Source organism: Myxine glutinosa, chromosome 3, assembly GCF_964187855.1.
Source record: "Myxine glutinosa chromosome 3, kmMyxGlut1.1, whole genome shotgun sequence".
Taxonomy (NCBI): domain Eukaryota; kingdom Metazoa; phylum Chordata; class Myxini; order Myxiniformes; family Myxinidae; genus Myxine; species Myxine glutinosa.
The window spans coordinates 196,569,813-196,595,529 of NC_136263.1; the positions used below are offsets into that span (position 1 = coordinate 196,569,813).

Sequence of the window (25,717 nt, forward strand, 5' to 3'; positions counted from 1 at the left end):
CATCTGTGGAGATCTAACCTCGTCATAATTATGTATAAAGTGAATATTGATGTGATTGGTTAGAAATATTATTTTCTAAGGGATCATTCCAAAATTATTTTAAGTGGGGTGCATTTTAACATGCGAATGTTCAATGAAGGAAGCTACAGATATCATATTGTTCTGTATATATTGACATGGTAATTAATTATTAATTAATTAATTAATTAAATTATTAATTAATTAATTACATTTTAATTAATTTCACTTCACTTTTGTTGCCCTTGTATGCTTTCAAATGCTTTTTATTTCATTGAGATATGTCTAAAAACAAAGAAGTTACAGTATTTTAATGTGCATTTTTCAAGAAAAAGCGGACAAAAGGTACCTACGTACCTACAATATAATTTTTTTCATTGTATTTTTTTTGAATTGGTGTTTACTGTAAAAAAAAAAATAGAGATGTTTCATGAGCCTCGACCCGACTTTTTACTGCTCTTTCCGATTAAAAACAAACATTGATAATTCAAATAAAACCACCCCCACCCTCCTCTGTCCCTCCTCAGCATCAATCCATATGTAATAGTTCCCACCCCTCAAAAAAACCCCAAAAAGAAAACGAAAAAAGTACTCCATTCCATCAATCCCTAAAAAAAAAAAGTATTCGGAATCGGATTCCAAACATCCCAGAATCGCCCATCACTAGTGTACAATTCTTGGTGTTGACGTGTTCCAGTCTCACACGAGTGCGCATGCGCAATGTGCCCATATCGGGGAATAAACGATCCAGTTCGACTTTGGGAGGTGTCATGTTATTTCACCCCGTATAAACCCTGCGAAGACACAACATGCGAGACCGTTGGGCGGTGTATGAGCAGTAATCAGTGGTGTACATGTCTGGTTTGGATTCCCTCCTTCATTTCGAGCTGATTTAACGGTTTATAAATCGTGCACTTTTAAACTACACTTGTGTGGTTATGTTTACATAATTTTGTTTGATTAAGTTAGCGAAAGGAACAATCAGTGAGAAGGAATAATTTTAATTTTTATCGTTCTTCGAGCGGGTGGGGTCATTTGCCCGTTACATTCGAGGTCTGCGGGGACCGTGTTGGTTTCAGGAAGAGAAAGAGGTGCCATGGGTGTTGAGAAAGAGACCATCAAACCAGGAGATGGTAATACCGAAGACGGTCTTTCGTACGGATCGCGTTTGCGTCTTCGCGAGAACAACTATCACTATGGTCTATGGTGGTTCTATCGGCTTGTAGGCTGAACAAACCTCCGTCCCTCCCTGCCCCTTCCTCTCCCTCTTCGTCACCTCGTCGCCTCCCCCATCCCCACCTCGTCGCCTCCCCCACCCCCACCTCGTCTCCACCCCCACCCCCACCTCGTCTCCACCCCCACCCCCACCTCGTCTCCACCCCCACCCCCACCTCGTCTCCACCCCCATCCCCACCTCGTCTCCACCCCCATCCCCACCTCGTCTCCACCCCCATCCCCACCTCGTCTCCACCCCCATCCCCACCTCGTCTCCACCCCCATCCCCACCTCGTCTCCACCCCATCCCCACCTCGTCTCCACCCCATCCCCACCTCGTCTCCACCCCCATCCCCACCTCGTCTCCACCCCCATCCCCACCTCGTCTCCACCCCCATCCCCACCACGTCTCCACCCCCATCCCCACCTCGTCTCCACCCCCATCCCCACCTCGTCTCCACCCCCACCCCCACCTCGTCTCCACCCCCACCCCCACCTCGTCTCCACCCCCACCCCCACCTCGTCTCCACCCCCATCCCGTCTCCACCGCCATCCCCACCTCGTCTCTACCCCCATCTCGTCTCCACCCCCATCCCCACCTCGTCTCCACCCCCATCCCCACCTCGTCTCCACCCCCATCCCCATCCCCACCCCACCCCCATCCCCACCTCGTCTCCACCCCCATCCCCACCTCGTCTCCACCCCCATCCCCACCTCGTCTCCACCCCCATCCCCACCTCGTCTCCACCCCCATCCCCACCTCGTCTCCACCCCCATCCCCACCTCGTCTCCACCCCCAACCCCACCTCGTCTCCACCCCCATCCCCACCTCGTCTCCACCCCCATCCCCACCTCGTCTCCACCCCCATCCCCACCTCGTCTCCACCCCCATCCCCACCTCGTCTCCACCCCCATCCCCACCTCGTCTCCACCCCCATCCCCACCTCGTCTCCACCCCCATCCCCACCTCGTCTCCACCCCCATCCCCACCTCGTCTCCACCCCCATCCCCACCTCGTCTCCACCCCCATCCCCACCCCCATCCCCACCCCCATCCCCACCTCGTCTCCACCCCCATCCCCACCCCCACCTCGTCTCCACCCCCACCCCCACCTCGTCTCCACCCCCACCCCCACCTCGTCTCCACCCCCATCCCCACCTCGTCTCCACCCCCATCCCCACCCACATCCCCACCCCCATCCCCACCTCGTCTCCACCCCCATCCCCATCCCCACCCCACCCCCATCCCCACCTCGTCTCCACCCCCATCCCCACCTCGTCTCCACCCCCATCCCCACCTCGTCTCCACCTCGTCTCCACCCCCATCCTCACCTCGTCTCCTCCTCCTTCCCCTTCCCCTCTTGTGTCCTCCTCCTCCTTCCCCTCTTGGCCTCCTTCCCTTCTTGGCCTCCTTCCCCTCTTGGCCTCCTTCCACCCTTGTCTCCGTCACTTCCCCCCTCTCCAACTCGTCTCCTCCCTCCTCTCCAACTCGTCTCCTCCCTCCTCTCCAACTCGTCTCCTCTCTCCTCTCAAACTCGTCTCCTCCCTCCTTTCCAACTAGTCTCCTCCCTCTCCCATGCCCCTCTTCACCTCGTCCCCTCCCTTTTGCCTCCCTCCCCTCACCTCCTCTTTTCTTCCCTTCTTCCCCTCCCCGGTCCCCTTCCCCCTTCACATCTCCTTGTTAGTCCCTCCTAATTGCCTCATTGTCTCTCCATCCCTTCTCCCCCACCCTATCCTCCTCCCCCACTCATTCCTCCTCCTCGCTCCTCCCTCATCACTCCTCGCCTCCTTTCTCCTCCTCACCCCTCCCTCCTCCTCACCTCCTCCTCACTCATCCGCTCCTCCCCTTTCCACCACGGTTTCATCCTGGACCAAACTCCCCGACCACCATACCCTCCCAATTGAATTTGTCTGCATGTAAACATTCCACCCTGTCCATTTATATTCCCATTATGCACCTCGCCCCTCATTTAATACCATATGCACCCCTATCTTCCCCCTATCGAATCATGTTCACCCAACTACCCCTCATAATGCTGAGCAACCTCCAACCCCACCTTCTAATCATGCTCACCTAATTCTTCTCCTTCCTCCCATCCACCCCACACCCCATTCTCACCCATGCGTGCATGAATTTGACATCCATACCTTTAGCTAACGCCACCCTTTCCTTTTCCAGGGGTAACCTTTCCAAAGAAAGGGCAGACCTGTGTGGTGCACTACACAGGTGAGAATATCGTTCATTAAAATGGTCTCCGGTTATACTTCTGTGTTTCTCACCTGCTGCCTTGCATTGGACATACCTTTATGAGTACGCCATCGGGTCCATTCACTTTTGTCAGTAAAGTGACCTATTGCGTTATCTGGATCTAACAGAACATGTCGATGTGATTACCTGCACGTTGTACGTGTCTTTCCTCCCTCAGGCACGCTCGACAACGGGACAAAATTTGACTCTTCTCGTGACAGGCAGAAAACCTTTATGTTTGAGATCGGCAAAGGCGAGGTGATCCGTGGCTGGGATGAAGGCGTCTCTCGGGTACGGTGCGAACGCGTCGGCTCTTGTTACGCTCTGTGGTTGCGAGGAAAACTAACGAGGAAACCTTCCACTCGCCAGCCTGGCGTCTTTCAACCTTTCACGAAGTCCCAAGGCCTTCAGTAATAGCTCTACTTCCCAACTCCTCCATTTTCCAAATCTTCTAACTCCTCTACCTCACCGCCACTAACTGGAGGCTCCTTCCAGTAGAAGTGAATGAATGAATGAATGATCGTTTTAAGGCCATTTTCCCCGCTGGAGCGGGGGTTAGCCTTGCGGGCCCCATGACAATCATGGTTCCCTGTTTCAGGCAATGTTTTTATGGCCAGATGCCATTCCTGACGCCAACCTTTGGTTGCCTCTCATGATGCGCAGGGATACTGTGTACCTATTCTAACCCGGGGTACACACCGGGATCATTCATCCCAGCAAGCTGGTACTGAGTCAATCCCCCTGGTGTTAATTTAGCGATCGACCGGGATTCGAACCCAGGATCCTAGGATCCCAAGCCGGCACCCTAACCGCTAAGCCAACACCAGGCTTCCTTCCAGTAGAAGTGTCACTCTCAAATAAGTTTCTGCACCATACTCACCTAGAAGTTGGCCATGCACTCATTTTTTTCTTCTCTCGTTCTCCTCTAATCCCAAATCCCACCGGAGCACAAAAAATGGAGGAGGACAAAGGTGTGCACCTTAATCCTATCGGCCCTCAAATTTTGATCGATTTAAACATATAAATTTCCTTTAACTTTGAAATTTCTCGAATTTTCTAAAATATCAATTATAATTATTGATATAATTATAATTATATTATCTACTTCAATTTGGATGTATAATGGTAATGGTTCTACATCCCCTCTGCTGCTTTCATGTGACAGTCGGTTGCTGCCACTGCCTACTGTCAACAAAGAGGACTCGGTGGAGCTGAGCTTTGCTGGCTCACTTTGCTCATTTGCTGCCAAATCTTGCTCCTAGGTAGGCCCCAAGCCCAATAACAGTGCCCATAGTGGTCCCAACCGGACCTCCAAGGCTCTGGGGGCCAATTTGGTTGCCCACACCAACCCCTGCCTTTCCTCCTCCACCCCCATCTCCTGTGCCTATAAAATTCTCACCACATCAGCCCTGAAGCTCCCTCGCACACAACCATTTCCTCCTTCTACTTGCTCTCGGGTGGGGACGAAAACCACTGCACACCTTGTGATCTCCCCAGTTACACTACCTGACCATGTGATCTCAACACTATCACACCTCATGTACTGCTCCCCTATGTAGAGTCTCGTGGTGTCTGATGTCACCATCCACGTGGACTCTATTATGCCCATTATGGGCTTTAAACTGGCCTATTGCTCTGCTCCCTATGAGTTTAACTGCCCCCTTGGGGAGATATTGCGACACTCCCCATTGGTGGCACTATGTTTCACCATGGGGCCTAACCCTCTACTTGACTTGGGTTCTGTGCTCTTGTTCATCACCATGGGGTCTAACCTGCCCATCATGGGAGTCTCTGCTCTACTACTTACCACTCCGACCACAATAGCCTCTCGTCTCCACCCAATGAGGAGGGTGGAGGAGGATCTTCGACCATGATGTCACACTGACCTCCATCATTCCATTTATGCTCCCTTGATGCTCGCCTTAAAGTTCACTGAAACGAGAATACAAGACCAATCGCTTTGCTGACGGGAATACCAATCTGTGTAATTGTGAAAAAAACCCAGTTGTGAATTGGCAAAAACGATTATCAGCCAAGATTATCGCCCAATTATCAGCAAAGTCATGGAATCCATCATTGCTTCGGACATCAAATCTTTACTCTTCTCCAATGGCTTGATCTCTGACCATCAATTTGGTTTCAGACCAGGTCACTCTACTCTGGACATGCTGCTTCTGCTTTCTCAACAATGGATGGAGGTCCTCGATGCCAAACACGAAATTAGAGCTGTCTCCCTTGACATATCACGTGCCTTCGATATGGTCTGGCTCCCCGCTCTGCTCACCAAACTCTCCTATGGTATCCATGGAATCTCCACGCATGGCTTGAGGACTTCCTCTGGTCGTAGTCAACGTATGGCCCTGAATGGGTTTCTCTCATCTCCCCTTTCTGTTCTGGCTGGAGTTCCCCAAGGCAGTGTTCTGGGCCCTGTGCTTTTTCTGGTCTTCATTAATGATCTCTCCGACTCTCTTGAAAATCCTCTATCTCTTTGCTGATGACTCCACTCCCTGCTGCTCCATTCCTCATCCCTCAGATCAGCAGTCTGCAGCCTCCTCACTCTCTACGGACCTGGTCAAAATCAGACTGGTCAAACAAGTGGAACATGTCTTTCAATCCTGACAAATCTCACACTCTTACTATGTCTCAGAAAAGACCGACTGGACAGCCCTCCCATCTACTTTCTGAACAATCCTCTCCAAGAAGTTCTGTCGCTCAAGCTTTTGGGTCTCACTATCTGCCATGATCTTTCCGGGGAAAACCACATTTCCAATCTGGCCTCCAAAGCCAGTCACCGACTGGGCATCCTCCGTCGTGCGAAGTCCTTCCTTGGCACACCTGAGCTCCTCACCACATACAACGCTTTCATCCGCAGTTCAATGGAATACTGTTCTCCCCTCTGGGCCAGTGCCCCTACCTCACACCTAGCTCGGCTTCACGCTGTTGAAACCAAAGCTTTCCAAATAATTGGAATCTCCCGCGATGAAGCAAACTCCGAGGGCCTTTCACTAACTCACCACAGGCAGGTTGGTGGTCTTTCTGTCTTCTACCGACTCCTCTCCGGCCTTGCTCCCCCAGCTCTATCTCTGGGCTCTGTCCCCCAAATATTCCTACAGGTCACACAAGATCTGTCTGCAACCCTCATGGTTAAACTGCCAAAATCAAGACGCTACTCACCTTCACTCCTTCATTCCTCTTTTCTCCCACCTCTGGAACAAACTCCCTCACTCTCTTCAATCCCACTCCTCCCTCCATGTCTTTAAAACAGCTGTTCACCACCATCTCTTATCTTCCCCCATCCAAAACCTTGATCTTTTCTACCCCCGCTAATTCACCCCAGATCCACTTTTTTGAAATACCAACTTCTTTCCTGGAAGTCCTTGCAGTGTCCTTGTGTTTTATACTTCTCCCACCAGCCCCCTTCCCATTCCTCTTCCCCCCAAGCGCTCTCCCTCTCACAGATCTTCCGATGTCCCTGCTCTCAAATGTTGTGTTTGCGCTTCCCCTTCTCTCCCCATATTTTCTACCGCTACCGTTATTGTATGTTTCGTGTGTCCTGTTTGATTTTTTTTTTTTTGTTGTTGTGATAAATGTTAGCTCTTTCACGAGCCTCGATCCTGTATACAAAAAAAACAGATTAGGTGGTGTATGGATACCGGCCTCACTAATATACTTGGAACGAGGAGGGGGGAGTGTTAATGGGATATTCATCACAGCCTTTTTAGATGCTCAATTGCTAATAATATACAACACACAAAGAGGAAGGTCGAAATATAAACAATTTCTTGCTTTCCCTTCAAACTGTCTGGGGTACATATTAGGCACGGGCCATGGCAGGAAACAAACTCTGAGGTCTCTGTCTTTGTGTAATTGCTAAAAAAAAAAAAACTGGGCTTTCCATTCCCTCGGCAAAGCTGCGATGGCTAATCTATGTCAGCAAGGACAAAAAAAGGAATCCTGGGAGATCCTGCCATCCGTGCAGGGATAGCCAGCGTCGCAAGTTGTGCTATTGCAGTTAAGCTACGTGTGCCCATGTACCCATACACAAACCTTTCCTTTTTTTCCCCACTTTTTCACGTCGCAAACCTACCTGAGAGTTGCCTGAATCCACCATCGTTGGTTTCATATAAATCCATTCTCAAGTTGTAGCATGACACACAGACAGACGGATACAGCTCCTTTTATAATGTAGGTTATCTGCCGGCTCTCCAACTCAACCTTAATTTTCTTTTGTTTGACCTCCATTTTCTATCTTGCTTGACTTATATTTTAATTGGCGTGTCTGCCGTATCAAAATTCATACAGGCAATCTCGACCTTCAGCATGGCCGCTATTTGGGCCAAAAGGTTGCCCCATGGGGACATCATACCAGAGCTGGTGCTTGGGTTCGAGCTGCTAGGAGGTTCCACTACTATGCCCTCTAGTGGCCCCTCTACGTCCATCTCAATTTATGTTGCTGTGACATCCATGGAATGGCCATTGTCCATTGGGCCGCGCTCTTCCATAGGGTTTAATTTTATTTAGCAGTTGGGTTGGCAGTTGTGCGTGACGGGTTGGCAGTTGTGCGCGACGGGTTGGCAGTTGTGCACGACGGGTTGGCAGTTGTGCGCGGCGAGTTGGCAGTTGTGCGCGGCGGGTTGGCAGTTGTGCGCGGCGGGTTGGCAGTTGTGCGCGACGGGTTGGCAGTTGTGCGCGACGGGTTGGCAGTTGTGCGCGAGGGGTTGGCAGTTGTGCGCGAGGGGTTGGCAGTTGTGCGCGGCGGGTTGGCAGTTGTGCGCGACGGGTTGGCAGTTGTGCGCGACGGGTTGGCAGTTGTGGGGGGTGGGGGGGGGGTCTATGATCCATGGAAAACCTTTCCTCGGTTGGGAATTGAGCATAAAAATGAGTATGTGAATGGAGGGAAAATAACGAAATCTGCGACTAACAAAAAGTGTTCATCTGGTAAGAGGGGAACCCGATAAAATACAGAAATGAAGACAGAGGATTAAGGAAAATGGAGAAAACCCCAAGAAGCCGTGCTATCTCTCTATTATAATGTGTGGATCAATATTTTTGGGATGGTTGTGGGGTTGTAAAATCGACCCCTTGCCGATGGAATGGAGCTCAGTTTTGACGCATCTTCCTTTGGCAACCATCTTAGAATACAAAAGTGATGGAATATTTATTTATCTATATGTATACTTGTTTTTTTTGGAAGGAAGGGAATGGTAAGTGCTATTTTGGGTTTATAGATCTGGGGATGGCATTTAATAAGGTTTCAACAGAGGTTTCGTGCGTTTGTGTCTGTGGAAGAAATGTGCACCTCAAAGGTGTAAGGATAGTTGAGGTGATCATGCGGGGGATAAAACATCGAATAGATACAGAAATGGTCGCTCAGTGTTTGAGATGAAGATAAGTTTACATCAAGCGTCAGTCCTTGGTCTTTTTGTGTTAGTCTTGGTGGTGGAAGGGTTGAGCGAGGGAGCGAGAAGGATTAGGGATAGCTTGGGGAATGTTTGTAGATGATTTGGTGGTGATGTCTGATTCTGAGGAGGGACTTCAGGATGCAACGTTCGGAAGGTTTGGAAAATGTGGAACTGAGGATTATTCTGGGAAAACGGAGATAAGTATGAGGAAGGTAGGATGTGGATATTTGCATTTGGGCAGGTGAAGCGGCGGATGATGGAGGGTTGTTGTTCCACTTAAATGTTTGGTATGTACCTGGTCATTTGAAGAGCGAAGTGCTCAGGAAGATTACCTTAGCTTGTTAGTATTTGATGGCATCGCTCATTGGCTGCACGTGGAGACAAATGCGTTTAATTATAAAATCCAAGTTCGTGGAAGAGCGAGATTCCAATTCCAATTCACTCTTCTCTCCAACCTCTGAAAAAGGCATATCATCTTATCCCCCTCCCCTGCCCGACTCTACCAACAATCTTTACTCTTGCTCATTTCATCCATATTTAATTTTCCCATTAGGTAATGTGAGGGAGGTGCGTCTGAAATTCCAAATAGTAAGATTGGAATTATCCGCACAAGTTGTATCTGGTAATAGGAATATACTGTGCATTCAGAAAGTATTCAGACCCCTTCACTTTTTTCACATTTTGTTATGTTGCAGCCTTATGCTGAAATCGTTTAAATTCAATATTCCCCTCATCAATCTACACTCAATACCACATAATGACAAAGAGAAAACAAGATTTTAGAAAGTTTTGCAAATTTATTAAAAAGAAAAACCTGAAATATCACATTCACATGTTTTTTTGTTTTTAAAATACTGAATCGAGGCTCGTGAAAGAGCTGACAACCGCGAGGGAAAGACAGTACAGGGGGACCGCGAGGGAAAGACAGTACAGGGGGACCGCGAGGGAAAGACAGTACAGGGGGACCGCGAGGGAAAGACAGTACAGGGGGACCGCGAGGGAAAGACAGTACAGGGGGACCGCGAGGGAAAGACAGTACAGGGGAACCACGAGGGAAAGACAGTACAGGGGGAAACATTCATTAAAACACATTCAACAAAAAGACATCCAGGAACACAGTACAGGGGGACCACGAGGGAAAGACAGTACAGGGGGACCGCGAGGGAAAGACAGTACAGGAGGACCGTGAGGGAAAGACAGTACAGAGGGGCCGCGAGGGAAAGACAGCACAGGGGGACCGTGAGGGAAAGACAGTACAGGGGGACCATGAGGGAAAGACAGTACAGGGGGGCCGTGAGGGAAAGACAGTACAGGGGGAAACATTCATTAAAACACATTCAACAAAAAGACATCCAGGAACACAGCACAGGGGGACCATGAGGGAAAGACAGTACAGGGGGGCCGCGAGGGAAAGGAAGAAGGAAAAGTATTATTCGAGGAAACGAGGGAAAGTATTCAGACCCTTTGCTATGACACTTGAAATTTAGCCCAGGTGCCTCCCATTTCTCTTGATCATCTTTGAGATGTTTCTACACCTTGATTGGAGTCCACCTGTGGTAAATTCAATTGATTAGACATGATTTGGAAAGGCACACACCTGTCTATATAAGATCTCAGAGCTGACAATGCATATCTGAGCAAAAACCAAGCCACGAGGTTGAAGGAACTGCCTGCAGAGCTCAGAGACAGGATTGTGTCGAGGAACAGATTTGGGGAAGCCTACAAAAAAATTCTCTGCTGCATTGAAGGTTCCCAAGAGCACAGTGGCCTCCATAATTCTTAAATGGAAGAAGTTTGGAACAACCAGGACTCTTCCTCGAGCTGGCCGTCCGGCCAAACTGAGCAATCGGGGGAGAAGGGCCTTGGTAAGAGAGGTGACCAAGAACCCGATGGTCACTGGCTGAGCTCCAGAGATCCTGTGTGGAGATGGGAGTAACTTCCAGAAGGACAACCATCACTGCAACCATCTCCACGCATGGCTGGCGGACCTCCTCTCTAGTCGTAGTCAACGTGTGGCCCTGAATGGGTTTCTCTCATCTCCTCTTCCTCTTCAGGCTGGAGTTCCCCAAGGCAGTGTTCTGGGCCCTGTGCTTTTTCTGGTCTTCATCAATGATCTCTCCGACTCTCTTGAAAATCCTCTCTATCTCTTTGCTGATGACTCTACTCTCTGTCGCTCCATTCTTCATCCATCAGATCGGCAGTCTGCAGCCTCCTCACTCTCTGCAGACCTGGACAAAATAACAGACTGGGCAAACAAGTGGAACATGTCTTTCAATCCTGACAAATCTCACACTCTTACGATGTCTCTCCGAAAAGACCGACTGGACAACCCTCCCATCTACTTTCTGAATAATCCTCTCCAAGAAGTTCTGTCACTCAAACTTTTGGGTCTCACTATCTGCCATGATCTTTCCTGGGAAAACCACATTTCAAATCTGGCCTCCAAAGCCAGTCGCCGACTGGGCATCCTCCGTCGTGCGAAGTCCTTCCTTGGCACACCTGAGCTCCTCACCACGTACAAGGCTTTCATCCGCAGCTCAATGGAATACTGCTCTCCCCTCTGGGCTGGTGCTCCTGCTTCACACCTAGCTCGTCTTCACGCTGTTGAAAGCAAAGCATTCAGAATCATTGGAATCTCCCACGATGAAGCTAACTCCAAGGGCCTCTCACTCACTCACCGCAGGCAGGTTGGTGGTCTTTCCGTCTTCTACCGACTCCTCTCTGGCCTTGCCCCCCCAGCTCTCTCTGGGCTCTGTCCCGCAAATATTCCTACAGGTCGCACAAGATCTGCCTGCAACCCTCTTATGGTTAAACTGCCAAAATCAAGACTCTCTGCTCACCTTCACTCCTTCATTCCTCTTTTCTCCCGCCTCTGGAACAAACTCCCTCACTCTCTTCAATCCCACTCCACCCTCCAGGTCTTTAAAACAGCTGTTCACCACCATCTCTTATCTTCCCCCATCCAAAACCTTGATCTTTTCTATCCCCGATAATTTCACCCCAATTCCACTTTTTGAAATACCAACTTCTGTCCTGGAAGTCCTTGGTGTCCTTGTGTTTTATACTTCTCCCACCCCCCCCCTTTCCCACGCCTCCTCCCCCCAAGCCCTCTCCCCCCCCACACATCTCACTGCTCTTAAATGTTGTGTGCTCTCAAGTGTTTGTGTGCTTCCCATTCTCTTGTCTTCCGCTCCCTCTTTTTATATATTTTGTTTGTCTGGTTGATTTGTTTGTGAAGAAAATGTCAGCTCTTTCACGAGCCTCGATTCAGTCCACAAAAAACACTCCACCGATCTGGGCTTTATGGCAGAGTGGCCAGACGGAAGCCTCTCAATGAAAGACACATGAAAGCCCACAGAATCTTGTTTCTCGCAGTCTGAAAGTCCTTTAGGTGCTTTTTTGCAAACTCCAAGCGGGCTTTCATGTGCCTTTCACTGAGGAGAGGCTTCCGTCTGGCCACTCTGCCATAAATCCCATATCGGTGGAGTGTTGCAGTGATGGCTGTCCTTCTGGAAGTTTTTCCCATCTCCACACAGGATCTCTGGAGCTCAGCCAGAGTGACCATCGGGATCTTGGTCACCTCTTTTACCAAGGCCCTTCTCCCCCGATTGCTCAGTTTGGCCGGGCGGCCAGCTCGAGGAAGAGTCCTGGTTGTTCCAAACTTCTTCCATTTAAGAATTGTGGAGGCCACTGTGCTCTTGGGAACCTTCAATGCAGCAGGAATTTTTTGGAGGCTTCCCCAAATCTGTTCCTCGACACAATCCTGTCTCTGAGCTCTGCAGGCAGTTCCTTCGACCTCATGGCTTGGTTTTTGCTCTGATATGCATTGTCAGCTCTGAGACCTTATATAGACAGGTGTGTGCCTTTCCAAATCATGTCCAATCAATTGAATTTACCACAGGTGGACTCCAATCAAGGTGTAGAAACATCTCAAAGATCGAGAAATGGGAGGCACCTGGGCTAAATTTCAAATGTCATAGCAAAGAGTCTGAATACTTATGTCAATGTGATATTTCAGTTTTTTATTTTTAAGAAATTTGCAAAACTTTCTAAAATTTTGTTTTCTCTTTGTCATTATGGGGTATTGAGTGTCGATTGATGAGGGAAAAAATGAATTTAAACGATTTCAGCATGAGGCTGCAACATAACAAAATGTGAAGGGGTCTGAATACTTTCTGAATGCACTGTATCTCCTTACACCTTTTCCTGTCTTCCTGATCTCACGAAGACTGGGATTTCTGTCAGAGTGCAAACTTTGCTCTATATGGATTGTTGGTGTTTTCAAAATTTCAGATGAGTGTGGGAGAACGTGCACGACTCAAGTGCACCCCGGATTACGGCTATGGTGACACCGGCTATCCTGGAGTCATTCCAGCCAATGCCACGCTTTTCTTCGACGTTGAACTGCTGCGGCTGCAGTAGCCTTCGGCGCTGGCCTCGTGTCCAGGTAGGAGCACGTTTCACACTCGCTAGTTTTACGTGGGTTCCAGGACCTGATTAGCACTTCCATAAAGGTGGAAAGTCTTGCTGATCCGCACTCGACTCGGCACAAATGTATAACGTGGTCTCGCACAAAAACCAAGCGCTGGATACGAGGAATCTCTCATAAAAAGCAACACCGCCGCACTCCCCCCCCCCTCCCCCACACCCCCCCCACCCCGTCCTCTCCACCCCACCCCATTTGGCTGCACTACTTCAATCGTGCTTCCTCAGGTTGCGGTCATGCTACTGTTGCTGGAACCACAATGCATGATGATCCTCCCACAGTTTTTGCATCATCCGCATTGGCTTTCGAGGAGTATGTGGATGAGATTATTGAGACGTAAAGATTGCGCATTGGGATGACCTCTCAGCGATTGTTGCAAAGGAGAATTAAATAAACAGATTACTGCAGTGGTGGATGACAAATTTAATTTTTTGTGGCTGGTAAGGATGGCTTAGCCATATGTAGATGCATCAACATATTGTTACAGACGCGGTGTTAGATGTTAGTTTACCGAGCGGTTTGGTATTACCGCATCCGCACAGTTACTCCCCGATTAGAACCCTATCCCGCCCGATTCCACTCGAACGTTGGCCGAATCGCGCTACGCTAAATCAATGAAGGAAAGGACACAACGGCTGGGATAAATGCAACGACACAAGGGGTACAGTTCTCAAGACCTCCGGAGGAGGATATAATATTGGTGATGCAGAAACGGGTAGATTACACGGTAAGAGGTAAAGCACAGAAAAGATGGGCACTTAGACACAGTCTTATCTATCCCCGACAGACCACAGACAAACGGGACAAGACTGACTTACACGGGGATTGATGGCAGGGAAGGACAGGCAGTCGATAGCTCAAGGTGCACCTTGGCTCAGGGGCAGAATCAACACGGTCCGGTCCAGAGATGCGGGGAGGTATTGTCGCGCTCGGAGGTGGCGTCCTTTTCTCTCCAAGCTGAGGCGCATCTGACGTAACCTCGGCTCGTTAGCTCCGCCCCAGATGGAATCGGTCCGCCGCTCCTATTGGGTGCGGGGGGTTACCGGGCTCCGCCCTTGACGAGGAGCTGACAGCGAGCCCCTGCGTGGTAACCCCGTCAGAGCACATGTTCAATGGCGGCTAACCAAGCCGGAGTGAGGACGCACACTCCCCGCACCGCCGCCGCTGTTGTTGTTGTTGTTGTTGTACCATGAGGAAAAGCTGCGGGGAGGTATTGGGAGGTCCTAAACTTTCTAACGGTGCCATACAATCACATTCTGGTGCAACGAAGAGTCAGAATTAATGGAAACGAGTCCTTAACTGACATAGACTAAGAATAACTAGCAAGATGTCCTATAGTTGTCTACGTGAGATGCGGTGAACCTGGATGCGACATTTAATGGGGGAAATAGGGGAAGGTCGGGGCTACAGAGTGTTGTTTACAGACAATGGGACTAGGGAATGGGGGATTGGGGATAGTTGGGAAGTATTGGGGAAATAGGGGAATATTTACAAGCGGATATGGATGGAGGCCAAATCCCATATCCGCAACATTGCACCCTTCTCTACCTCGGGGCGTCCCGACCCGATAAATTTTTACCTACGTTAGTGTGGCACTCAGATGTAGTTCCCTCTACTATTAACTCAACCCTGAGTGCGACAGTTTTACAGATGTTCACAAATGAGTAAATATGTCCCCCTGTGACGTTGCACCCTTCTCCTCACAGAAACACACCCACAGGATAACCGAATCGCGGAAAGAATCCTCAAACTAAACATACAGCCGGTAGGGAGCATCATTTATACAAGACTACACTGATATTTACACTACGATCCAGGACCTGTTCTTTGAGGAACACATGCAGATGTTATGCATAGAGAGAGAGCACGCATGCCAGCATCGATACACCAACCCACGAGTGCTCTGTGGCCTTACGGCCTTTAATAATATGCAGAGCACCCCATCCAAGCACCAAAAGCACCACCCCAACATGTACAGTCAGCACCATCCGGTGCACCAATAAAGTGTTCATAGTCACCGGTGGTGTCGCAGCCGGCCGATGTTCTGCCGCTGGTCTTGCCTTCATGTGGTGTACTTGGCCTTCTGGCTTCTTTCAAAGATAAAGAAAGGCGCCAACCGCGTCCATTTCTAAATTGTGGCCGTCAGGGGGGCCAACTATAAGTGGTTCACCTGTATGGCATAGGTGCCACGTTGACCCAGAGGTCCATCAACGGGTGGTGCTTGGCCGCAAAAGAACTGCGGTCCATGGTGGGCGGCCACAAAAATTGCGGTCCATATGGTGTATCGATCCAGGCAGCAAGCAGCGAAAGTACAGGCCCACAACTGCGGAGCCAGCACCTCTCTCTCCTCTCTCTCTGCCCCAAAGCCAGATCCTCGGAGGTGGGAGACAAAAGAAGAAGACAAGTGAGTAAGGTGGTAAGGGCGCAAAAGTGCACGCAATACAAGGTGATGCACACTGGGGGCACATGGGAACCAGGTGAGACAGGTACGTTCCTACCGTACGCCCCCCCCCCCCCCCCCCACCAGGTAACCTACATTGCCCCTCCCTTACCCCTTACTGTATCCACAAAACACAACACTACCCATAAACATCTACTTTACACATCAACAAATGTCCCTACTGTCTTCCCCGTTCCTTCCATAAACCAAATTCGTCTTCTCTCCCTCCTAACCAATCAAATTGGCCATTTCCAACTCTCATCAAAATTTGCCATCTCCAACTCAACATCAAAATTTGCCATCACCAATTCATCATCAGTCCCTCCTAAGGAGGGAGAGATGGAATCACCCCAATGTCTCATCCACGTCGTGATGCGTCTCACAAATCCAACAGCAATTCTCATTTCCTGCAACACAGAACAAAAGAAACACAGGTGTGGAGTCATCATCACCACAGGTAAGTGGCTGCGTATGGTGCGACAGGTTCATCAATCCTAACTATTTCCTAAATGACTTTAACAACTTTACATTACCCGGGGTCTTTCCCTGCCAATCCATTGGCCAACTTACACTATGGGTTCTAAAAACCAATTCCCATTGACCAAACTGTGGTGCTTCTCAATTTGGGGTCTCACTCCCCCGATTCAACACTCGGTGCTCTCGCACAATTTCTGGGCTGTGACGTGTAGCTCTCCCAGCAGGTCTACCCACCTGCACACCTCCACCACTGTAGTTGCCACCCGAGCTTACCTGCTCCTCACCCTAACCTAACTAACTGGGGAAGGCCCTCTCCTGGCTCTGTCACCCCACTGGTGCCCTCTGGCACTGGGCTACCCGGGTCCGTCCTCCGGATCCTCGGGCCCCATCCACAACAACTACTACCGGCTCCCAGAGCCCACCTGCGGCCTCACCTGGCCGACATCCTCACAGTGGTGGAGCGCCCAACCAACTACACACACTAACAGGCTACACGCCCAGCCATTTCCATAACACTAATGCACCCATCCACAATACCATTCTGCAACCGCACCACAAATGCCAATATCCAACCACAATTTACCTATACCCTCTACCTAACACTTACACTACCCGCCCCGGGTACTCGTGAAAGGGGTCCACTCTTCCCCCATCCACACCTTCGCACCATGCACACCACTCCGTACCACTTACTCCAACTCTCTCCACACCAGTCATTCTCTGCTCCATATATTCCACACACCTGTACTTGCACACCTGTGCTCTCATACTTGGTGCCGCCTGCACCCTTCTCTCCCCCAAGCGCATTCGCGCTGATCCACAACACTCACTACTCATACACTGCTCCACACTGCTCCACAACACTCACTACTCATACACTGCTCCACACACCTGTCCAGTTCTCACACAGCATCATCTCATCTAACTACTCCCCTCTGAAACTTGCGCTTCCCAGTCGTCCCTTTAAACTATTGCGCTCCCTCGTCATTATCATCCACACTAAACTACCTGCGTCCCCACTACAGGTATCAGTCACTACCTAACCTTATCGTTACCTAATGTCATCTTCGCTAGATCCCTATCAATATAACCTAACCCACCCGGGCTAGTTTTCACTGCCATACACCCCATAAACTATAGCGCATTTGCCCCACTCATGGGAAGGGTGGCAGGGATGCCACCCTTACCCTCCGTCATACGGCGCGAGTGGGACCTTGTGGGACCACCTCGTATGTGAGTCGTTGCCCGCCTGCCGGACCCCGTGCGTCGCCCCTTGCGGGGTCAGCGCGGGGCCGAACCGGCCGGGCCCCCACAGTACATTACCCCCAAGGGGCTCTCGTGCCTCCCCTGTCCCTCTAACAACTACCCTTGTTGGTGTCGATGCATGGGTCACACTTCCGCAACCCGCTACCCATTCCATACCACCACAACCTTGCTCACCCACACCTCGCACCTCTCGTTCCATACCCTCCGGACCAGCCATACACCTCACTCTTGGCCTCTCACGAACATCCGGGTCTATCTCGACCCCCAAGCTTATTAAATCACCTGGCGCATCATACGCACGACCATATTGGTCACCACTTACACCGGGTCCTCTTTCTCTTCGCTTCTCCTCCATCACCTGCGAATCCCTCATTCGGTTAATGAGCACATCATCACGATCCGAACACAGACTTTGGACCAATTCTTTTACTTCCTCCTTTATCTCTTTCTTATCCTCTCTCCGTCGCTTCTTAATTTCGCTCACCCCTTCTTCCACTTCTTCTAATTTCTGCTTCACCTCCTTCATCTCCTCGTGCGCCCCTTTAAGTTCTTCCTCTAACTCCACTTAATTTTTTTCTATGTGCTCCCGCACCTCCCGCTCTTTAACCTCCATCACCTCTACCACTTTGTTCATTTTCCTCGTCAGGTCCTCATGTACCGTCTGACACTCTTTTTTACTTACCCCTACATCCTTTTTCATCTCCTTCTGTGTCGATTTTAAACCCTCTATTACCGCTGTGTTCTTCTTTACCTGGTCCCCCAACTCCTTTTGTCCCACTGTCAGTTGTTCTACTCCCAGCGTCAACTCCTCTATACCACCTTGCAATTTTACAGTCCCCTTTCTCACCTCCTTCTCCATGCGCTCCTTACAGTGCCTCACCTCCTCGCACACTCCTCCGACCTCCTCACTCACACCTCTTCTGATCTCTTCTCCCATCACTTGCATCTCCTGCCCAGATGCCACCCTCATCTGCTCCATTTCCTCCCTGTGAGCATCCAATTTAGTTTCTACCCCCATTCTGACCCCCTCTATCTGCTGCCCCATTTTTTTAACTTCCCTTTCCGCTTGGTCCCTCATGTCCCTCAATTTGCCTTCCATACTGTTTTCTAACCCCTCTAACCCCTTTTGCATCCCTTCCATTTGATTCTCTTGAGCGGCCATTCTGTTTTCTACCCCCATTAACCCCTCCTGTATTTCCCCTAATCTATTGTCTAATCCCTCTATTCTACTCCCTAACCCTCCGATCTGGGCCCCCATGTCCTCCCTCAATTTCTCGCTATTGGACCCCATTTGGCCCTCCAATCACTCACCCTGAGCATCCATCCGGTTCCCCATTACCCCCATTTGGCCCTCCAATCGCTCACCCAATCGCTCACTATCAGCCCTCATTTGCTCGCTATTCTGGGCCATAAGGGCCTTCATTTGTATTAAAAAAAGGTCCAAATCTACCAGTGGCGCTACTACGGTCGCGGGCGCGGTCGCCGTGGCCATGTGTGAGGCGCCATTTTGCGCGCCCGTAACCTCGTGCGCGAGGACGCTATTTTGCGACCCTGCCACCCTCACTGCTTCGCTCTCCTCATGTCCCTCAATTTGGTCCTGGATCGACCCTGCCTCACTCTCCTCTACCGGAACCCAGCCGTCTTGATCTGCCATAGCGCGACTTTCAAAATTCGGGTTTTTATTTTTGTAAAACAAAATCAAATTTCGCCGTTAATAATTTCGAGCGCGTGAAGCGCGCTTCGGGTCCGATCTCACTCCCCGACACCAATTGTTACAGACGCGGTGTTAGATGTTAGTTTACCGAGCGGTTTGGTATTACCGCGTCCGCACAGTTACTCCCCGATTAGAACCCTATCCCGCCCGATTCCACTCGAACGTTGGCCGAATCGCGCTACGCTAAATCAATGAAGGAAAGGACACAACGGCTGGGATAAATGCAACGACACAAGGGGTACAGTTCTCAAGACCTCCGGAGGAGGATATAATATTGGTGATGCAGAAACGGGTAGATTACACGGTAAGAGGTAAAGCACAGAAAAGATGGGCACTTAGACACAGTCTTATCTATCCCCGACAGACCACAGACAAACGGGACAAGACTGACTTACACGGGGATTGATGGCAGGGAAGGACAGGCAGTCGATAGCTCAAGGTGCACCTTGGCTCAGGGGCAGAATCAACACGGTCCGGTCCAGAGATGCGGGGAGGTATTGTCGCGCTCGGAGGTGGCGTCCTTTTCTCTCCAAGCTGAGGCGCATCTGACGTCACCTCCCTCTTCCTGCGCATGTCCAGCGGGGAGTGACACGCCCTCGGCTCGTTAGCTCCGCCCCAGATGGAATCGGTCCGCCGCTCCTATTGGGTGCGGGGGGTTACCGGGCTCCACCCTTGACGAGGAGCTGACAGCGAGCCCCTGCGTGGTAACCCCGTCGGAGCACATGTTCAATGGCGGCTAACCAAGCCGGAGTGAGGACGCACACTCCCCGCGCCGCCGCCGCTGTTGTTGTTGCTGTTGTTGTTGTTGTTGTTGTTGTACCATGAGGAAGAGCTGCGGGGAGGTATTGGGAGGTCCTAAACTTTCTAACGGTGCCATACAATCACATTCTGGTGCAACGAAGAGTCAGAATTAATGGAAACGAGTCCTTAACTGACATAGACTAAGAATAACTAGCAAGATGTCCTATAGTTGTGTACGTGAGATGCGGTGAACCTGGATGCGACATTTAATGGGGGAAATTGGGGAAGGTCGGGGCTACAGAGTGTTGTTTACAGACAATGGGACTAGGGAATGGGGGATTGGGGATAGTTGGGAAGTATTGGGGAAATAGGGGAATATTTACAAGCGGATATGGATGGAGGCCAAATCCCATATCCGCAACAATATTATTCTGATGTATACTGTATATTCTTTTTACCTTGTTCCAACTGTGATGCAAGCTAATTGTATTTGCATTCGTGCCAATTTTGGAGAAGCTGCTGCCTGCAAGTTACTGGGATTTTTGGTGTGAAACGGCTTGTTCTGTCGTTGCAGATTTCCAAGGAAGCTTCTGATCCCCTCATGCTTTGGAAAAACGGTTTTTGGGCCTGCATTTGATTCCTTAGAGCATTGGTGTTTCTGGGCCTGTTCGCAATTTATCTCGTCAATCGATTAGTTTGCACATGAAGTAACTTCAAGTGGATCATGCATGCTGTCGTGGATTCATCACCCGTGATTGCACCTCCGATTGTGAAATGATCCGGTGGTGGATACGGAGGTTCTGCATTGCCGCCTTTGTTAACCTGGTCATTGTAACTTCACTTAAAGCCTCTGTTCTGGTAGAACCCGGACCTGATTTCAGTCTGGGCCCTTGAATCTGTGCCATTTCATCAGTAAAGTATGACTTGTGGGCAATCTCTGGTCCGGAGGGTGTCTCCATCACCACCCTTTAGTATCGTATGCACTCCTATTTCTTTCTTCCACAAACGCAATCACCACCCCAGTTACGGTAAAAACTTGGCAGTTGACCACTTCTGTAGAGTGCCTGAAAAGTCCATTTGCTCAAATTTAATGGTTCTTGTAGTTGTGATTCGACAGCTGTTTTACCTTGTTCTTTATTTATGATTTTCTCTCTGTGAGAGCAAAGTGGCAGAGTGTAAAAAGACAACTGACTGATAGTGGGTCAAATTTGGACACACCAAGCAAGGGAATTGATGAACAATAAAGGAGGAGTAGGAGGTGCTGCACAGTAATACAAGTAAGAGAAAAGGTTGCTGCTCGGGATAGGGGAACCCTGGGAGTGATGGGTGGAAATGAAGGGCCTCGGGAAAGTGGTTCCATAAATGGGAACAAAGGAGTGGAGGGGTCCAGTTAGTCTATTTTGGGAGTTCAACCAAGAGGGGTTACTGGAAAATGCATAACGTGTGTCCAGGAGTTGTTGGAGACGTTCAGAAGGAGCTAAATCAGAGGTGAGGAACTTGGAAACGGAGCCAACCGGCCTATAATGAGAGCAACAGGCTTTGAACATCGGCATTCTAGTGGGAGATTTTGATTCCACAGATACAAGTGTACATTTCACATCTTGATTGCTTTTTGCTAAAATAAAATGAAAAAGAAAAGGAAAGTGGAATGGAGCAGTTATATAATGAATATGGATCGCCACAGCTAGAGAGGGGCATCATGCGCATAAGTAAGTGCTCTGAACAATGAATTGATGCTGGAAGCACAGTACATCAGATCCAAAGACTAGATTAACCTTTCCATTGCATCCATTAGCTTGAACCAGGAAGTTTTTCCTGTACTTTCCACTGCATCCACCGTGCTTGAACCAGGAAGTTTTTCATTTTTTCCACTGCATACATTAGTTTGAACCAGGAAGTTTTTCATTTTTGTCCCCCGTCGCACCGCGAAACGAAAGGGGGACTATGGTTTTCCCCTCCGTCCGTGTGTGTGTGCGTACGTGCGTGCATGCGTGAGCGAAGGACCGAATTCTAATTTGGTGTGTGGGTGCAACCCACGTCAAAATCCAAGATGGCCAACGCCATGTATGTCTGAACTTTGTGAGCAGAATATCTTGAAAAATAAGCGAAGTACCAACTTCTAATCTGGTGTGTGGGTGTATCTAGGCACAAGGAAGAACGCTATTGAAAATTGGGTCGCCACGTCAAAATCCAAGATGGCCACCGCCATGTATGTCTGAAACTTGTTTCCACTACATCCATTAGCTTGAACCAGGAAGTTTTTCTTTTTTCCACTGCATCCATGTAAGGGTTTCCAGTCTTTCTACTGGGGGAACATTTTAGCCGGTGTCTGTCACTTGTGAGCGCACTACAATGAACACGACAGCACTTGCAGTACTCAAACAATAACTATATTGAAACATAGGTACAATATTCACTGTTACCGGCAGTCGGTCCGAATCTGCATCCGCGTGCAGTGTTCTCCAGGATGCTCCCGAGTCTCCTCTGGGACAGTCCAATGAATGGTTGGCCTTGGATTCCTGCTCCACTTCGAGTTGCACGAACAATCCTGCAGGCCGGCCCCTTCAGAATACTCAGCGCTCAAAAGGTGTCCTCGCTCTCTTCCAGAGAGGTAAGTATTCTGCCTGACACATAGTCCAAATTAATCTTGCTGTACTGGCAAAGTTGCACCTCCAATGTGGCTTGCAATTGCACGAGTATCGCTTTGCAACGCCTCGCTCAGCAACACGCACGCCTTGTCCTCCGACCGTTTGTCACCGCGCTCCTCGTGCACCAACCAAGAAATGTCGAGAGAGCAACATGCACCAACCAGGAAACGCCGAGAGAACAACACGCACCAACCACGTTCACCAACCAGTAAGCGCCGAGAGAATGCCTAAGATTGTAGAGGAGATAACAAACTTAGCGGAGCGTTACATGGAAGTATGGAGTATCATGGTATGTATGCCCATGAAGTATGCCCATGGTACAAGTATCACTGGGAAGTCTGCCAAAAAGAAAGATTCCCACCAAAGCTGTGGCCTGGCAGTTTTTTTGCAGAAGTCCGACCAACTCCAGCCGGTGAGAGGTCGATTCGATGGAAACTGCATAGAGTGCTTCTTTTGTCACAGGAAGGGTCACGTGATGGCCGAATGTCGACAGAGGATGGCCCAGATGAAGTCGCAGAAGGCCGCCAGTGCAGCACGCTGGGACTCCAGGACAAAGGACAATGTGACCAAGGCAGAGCCAAAATAAGAGTCTGCATCAACCTCGCAAAAGAGTCCTGACGCAATCCAAGCTAACAGGGAAGAGTTTTCAAGCAATACCTCTGTTATTCAGCAGTTGCGAGGAAATCGCCAACGGCAACCTTACCGTGAGTGAAGGCTTCCTTGGATCACATAAGGTGATTACTGCGGGACTCAGGATGTAACAGTGTTGCAGTAAAGCAAGCTCTGGTGACGGCAGACCAGATGATTAGAACGGTCTATTCCTGCAAGCTCATTGACAGTACACTGCATCGCTATCCAGTGGCCAAGATCTATGTGGCTACACCATACTATCTCGGCGAAGTTGAGGCGATGTGCCTGCAGAACCCCATCTGTGATCTGGTGATCGGCAACGAAAAAGGGGCGCGAGAGGCCAACGATCCAGACTCAGATTGGACTCCGCAACTGGCACAGGCAGCGGTGACCAGGGCGAAAGCCAAGCTTGACAAGACCGAAATCAAGCCATTGAAGGTGTTGTCACAGTCGGATATTCCAAACGTGATGGTGCAAGAGCTCAAGCAAGCTCAAGAGGAGGATGACTCGTTTCGGAAGTTGTGGATGAGAGCGCAAGATGACAGTGGTTATCAGACGTGGGACAGGGGCAAGTACCGACTTGAAATCTGCAAGGGTGTGATACACCGTGTACACAACCGGCATAACTGTGGTAAAGCAAGTCATCGTTGCGACCAAGTACCGAGAGGCCGTGAAGTTGGCACACGAGTCAATTGTCGGAGGCCATCTCGGAGCAAGGAAAAACCCTTACAATCCATTCGCTTGAACCAGGAAGTTTCTTTTTTCCACTGCATCCATTAGCTTGAACCAGGAAGTTTTTCCACTTTTGTAAACACATTTCACTAGACTTCTCTCAATAGCAGTAAGTCCAGGTAGTGTTGTGAAGTTTTTGAACCTGTCCTAACCGAGACGCCTCACAAAGCTTCTGCTGTGCATCTATTCATGCTGTTTTGTCCATCGGTGTGCCTGCACTTTGTTTCTCCCTCTGAAATGTCTCGCACAGTCATCTTGGTTTATGTTTTTACTGCTAGCTTGTTTGTACAACAACTTTGTACAATGGCAACATCAACCTCTTATCCGCATCAACTGTACAGCAATGTTTCCTCTTCAGCAACCCGAAAAACAATGTCTAACAATGGAGAGAAACACTTTTGTGTTTTGGCCTGAACACGAGTGGTGGAGTGTCGTGAGAATTTTTAAACTATCCATGGAAAACACCAATTCCATGTAAAAAGAAAAAGAAAAAAAAAAAGTCATTTATGGGATTGCAGTCCCCGGGTGAGGTCTAGTAGTTGGTCTCCGGGTTGACAACACTGGCCATTATTTCCATCTGGTATCTATTTGAGGCTCAGGGCACACAATGCTGCTATTCAGGGCATGATATGTCTGTCGAAAATCCACATGATTTGGTTCTTTTTTTTTCGAATAAAATATAAAAAAACACCTTTAGAGGCCATGGGCAGATGATCGGTCGGTCGGAGCTACAGTAATATACTAACAAAATAATTTTAGCACATGCAGTGAAAACAAAAAAGGCGCAGGTTTATGGTAAAAACAATTTTAGAATGACACGCGTTATTGGTATGATTGGTAACCAAAACAGTTACTTCACAATCATGCTTGGTTATTTGAAGAGTAAATTCAGTATGTGTTTAAGAACTTTGTTTAAGAATAAATACAGCACATTGAGGTTGTCTGTTTAGCATTCCCATCTGAGCACTTGTCTCATGATGATATTCAATCCCAGATTCAAATTCTATAATGTGTGTTAATGTTTCTCGTCTTCCCCCATCCATGGAACAAAATCCTCCATGAGCCTTAAATAATTGGCTAACTCCAAGAACTTAAATAATTGGCTAACTCTAAATTTTGGCTAACTCCCGCTACAGCAGGGAAAAATGGCCTTAAAACGATCATTCATTCATATTCAGCCTTAAATAATTGGCTAACTCCAAGAACTTAAATAATTGGCTAACTCTAAATTTTGGCTAACTCCCGCTACAGCAGGGAAAAATGGCCTTAAAACGATCATTCATTCATATTCAGCCTTAAATAATTGCATGCGGTTTTACATAAGGAAGGCGAGGGGGACATTTAGAGCCTAACTGGGCTCTCCTTCCCTGCAACTTGACTCTCCTTACCAGGCAACCCGACTTACCCAATGACTGGATCCGCCTCACCCGGGGACTGTACCCGCCTCACCCAGAGACTGGACCCGCCTCACCCGGAGACTGGACCCTCCTCACCCGGAGACTGGACCCTCCTCACCCGGTGACTGGGCCCTCCTCACCCGGAGACTGGACCCTCCTCACCCGGTGACTGGGCCCTCCTCACCCGGAGACTGGGCCCTCCTCACCCGGTGACTGGGCCCTCCTCACCCGGAGACTGGGCCCTCCTCACCCGGAGACTGGGCCCTCCTCACCCGGAGACTGGGCCCTCCTCACCCGGAGACTG

The 25,717-nt window shown here is 49.5% G+C and overlaps 1 protein-coding gene across 1 annotated transcript; it reads left to right on the top strand.

Moving 5' to 3' along the window:
- Positions 1-822: 822 nt before the first annotated feature.
- On the top strand, positions 823-20,940 carry LOC137422885 (peptidyl-prolyl cis-trans isomerase FKBP1A). The gene is made up of 5 exons (XM_068109516.2): positions 823-1,151; positions 3,412-3,459; positions 3,659-3,771; positions 13,176-13,329; positions 20,581-20,940. The coding sequence occupies exons 1-4, from the start codon at positions 1,115-1,117 to the stop codon at positions 13,302-13,304; spliced, it is 327 nt and encodes a 108-aa protein (XP_067965617.1). The 5' UTR covers positions 823-1,114; the 3' UTR covers positions 13,305-13,329; positions 20,581-20,940.
- The last annotated feature ends 4,777 nt before the right edge of the window (positions 20,941-25,717 follow it).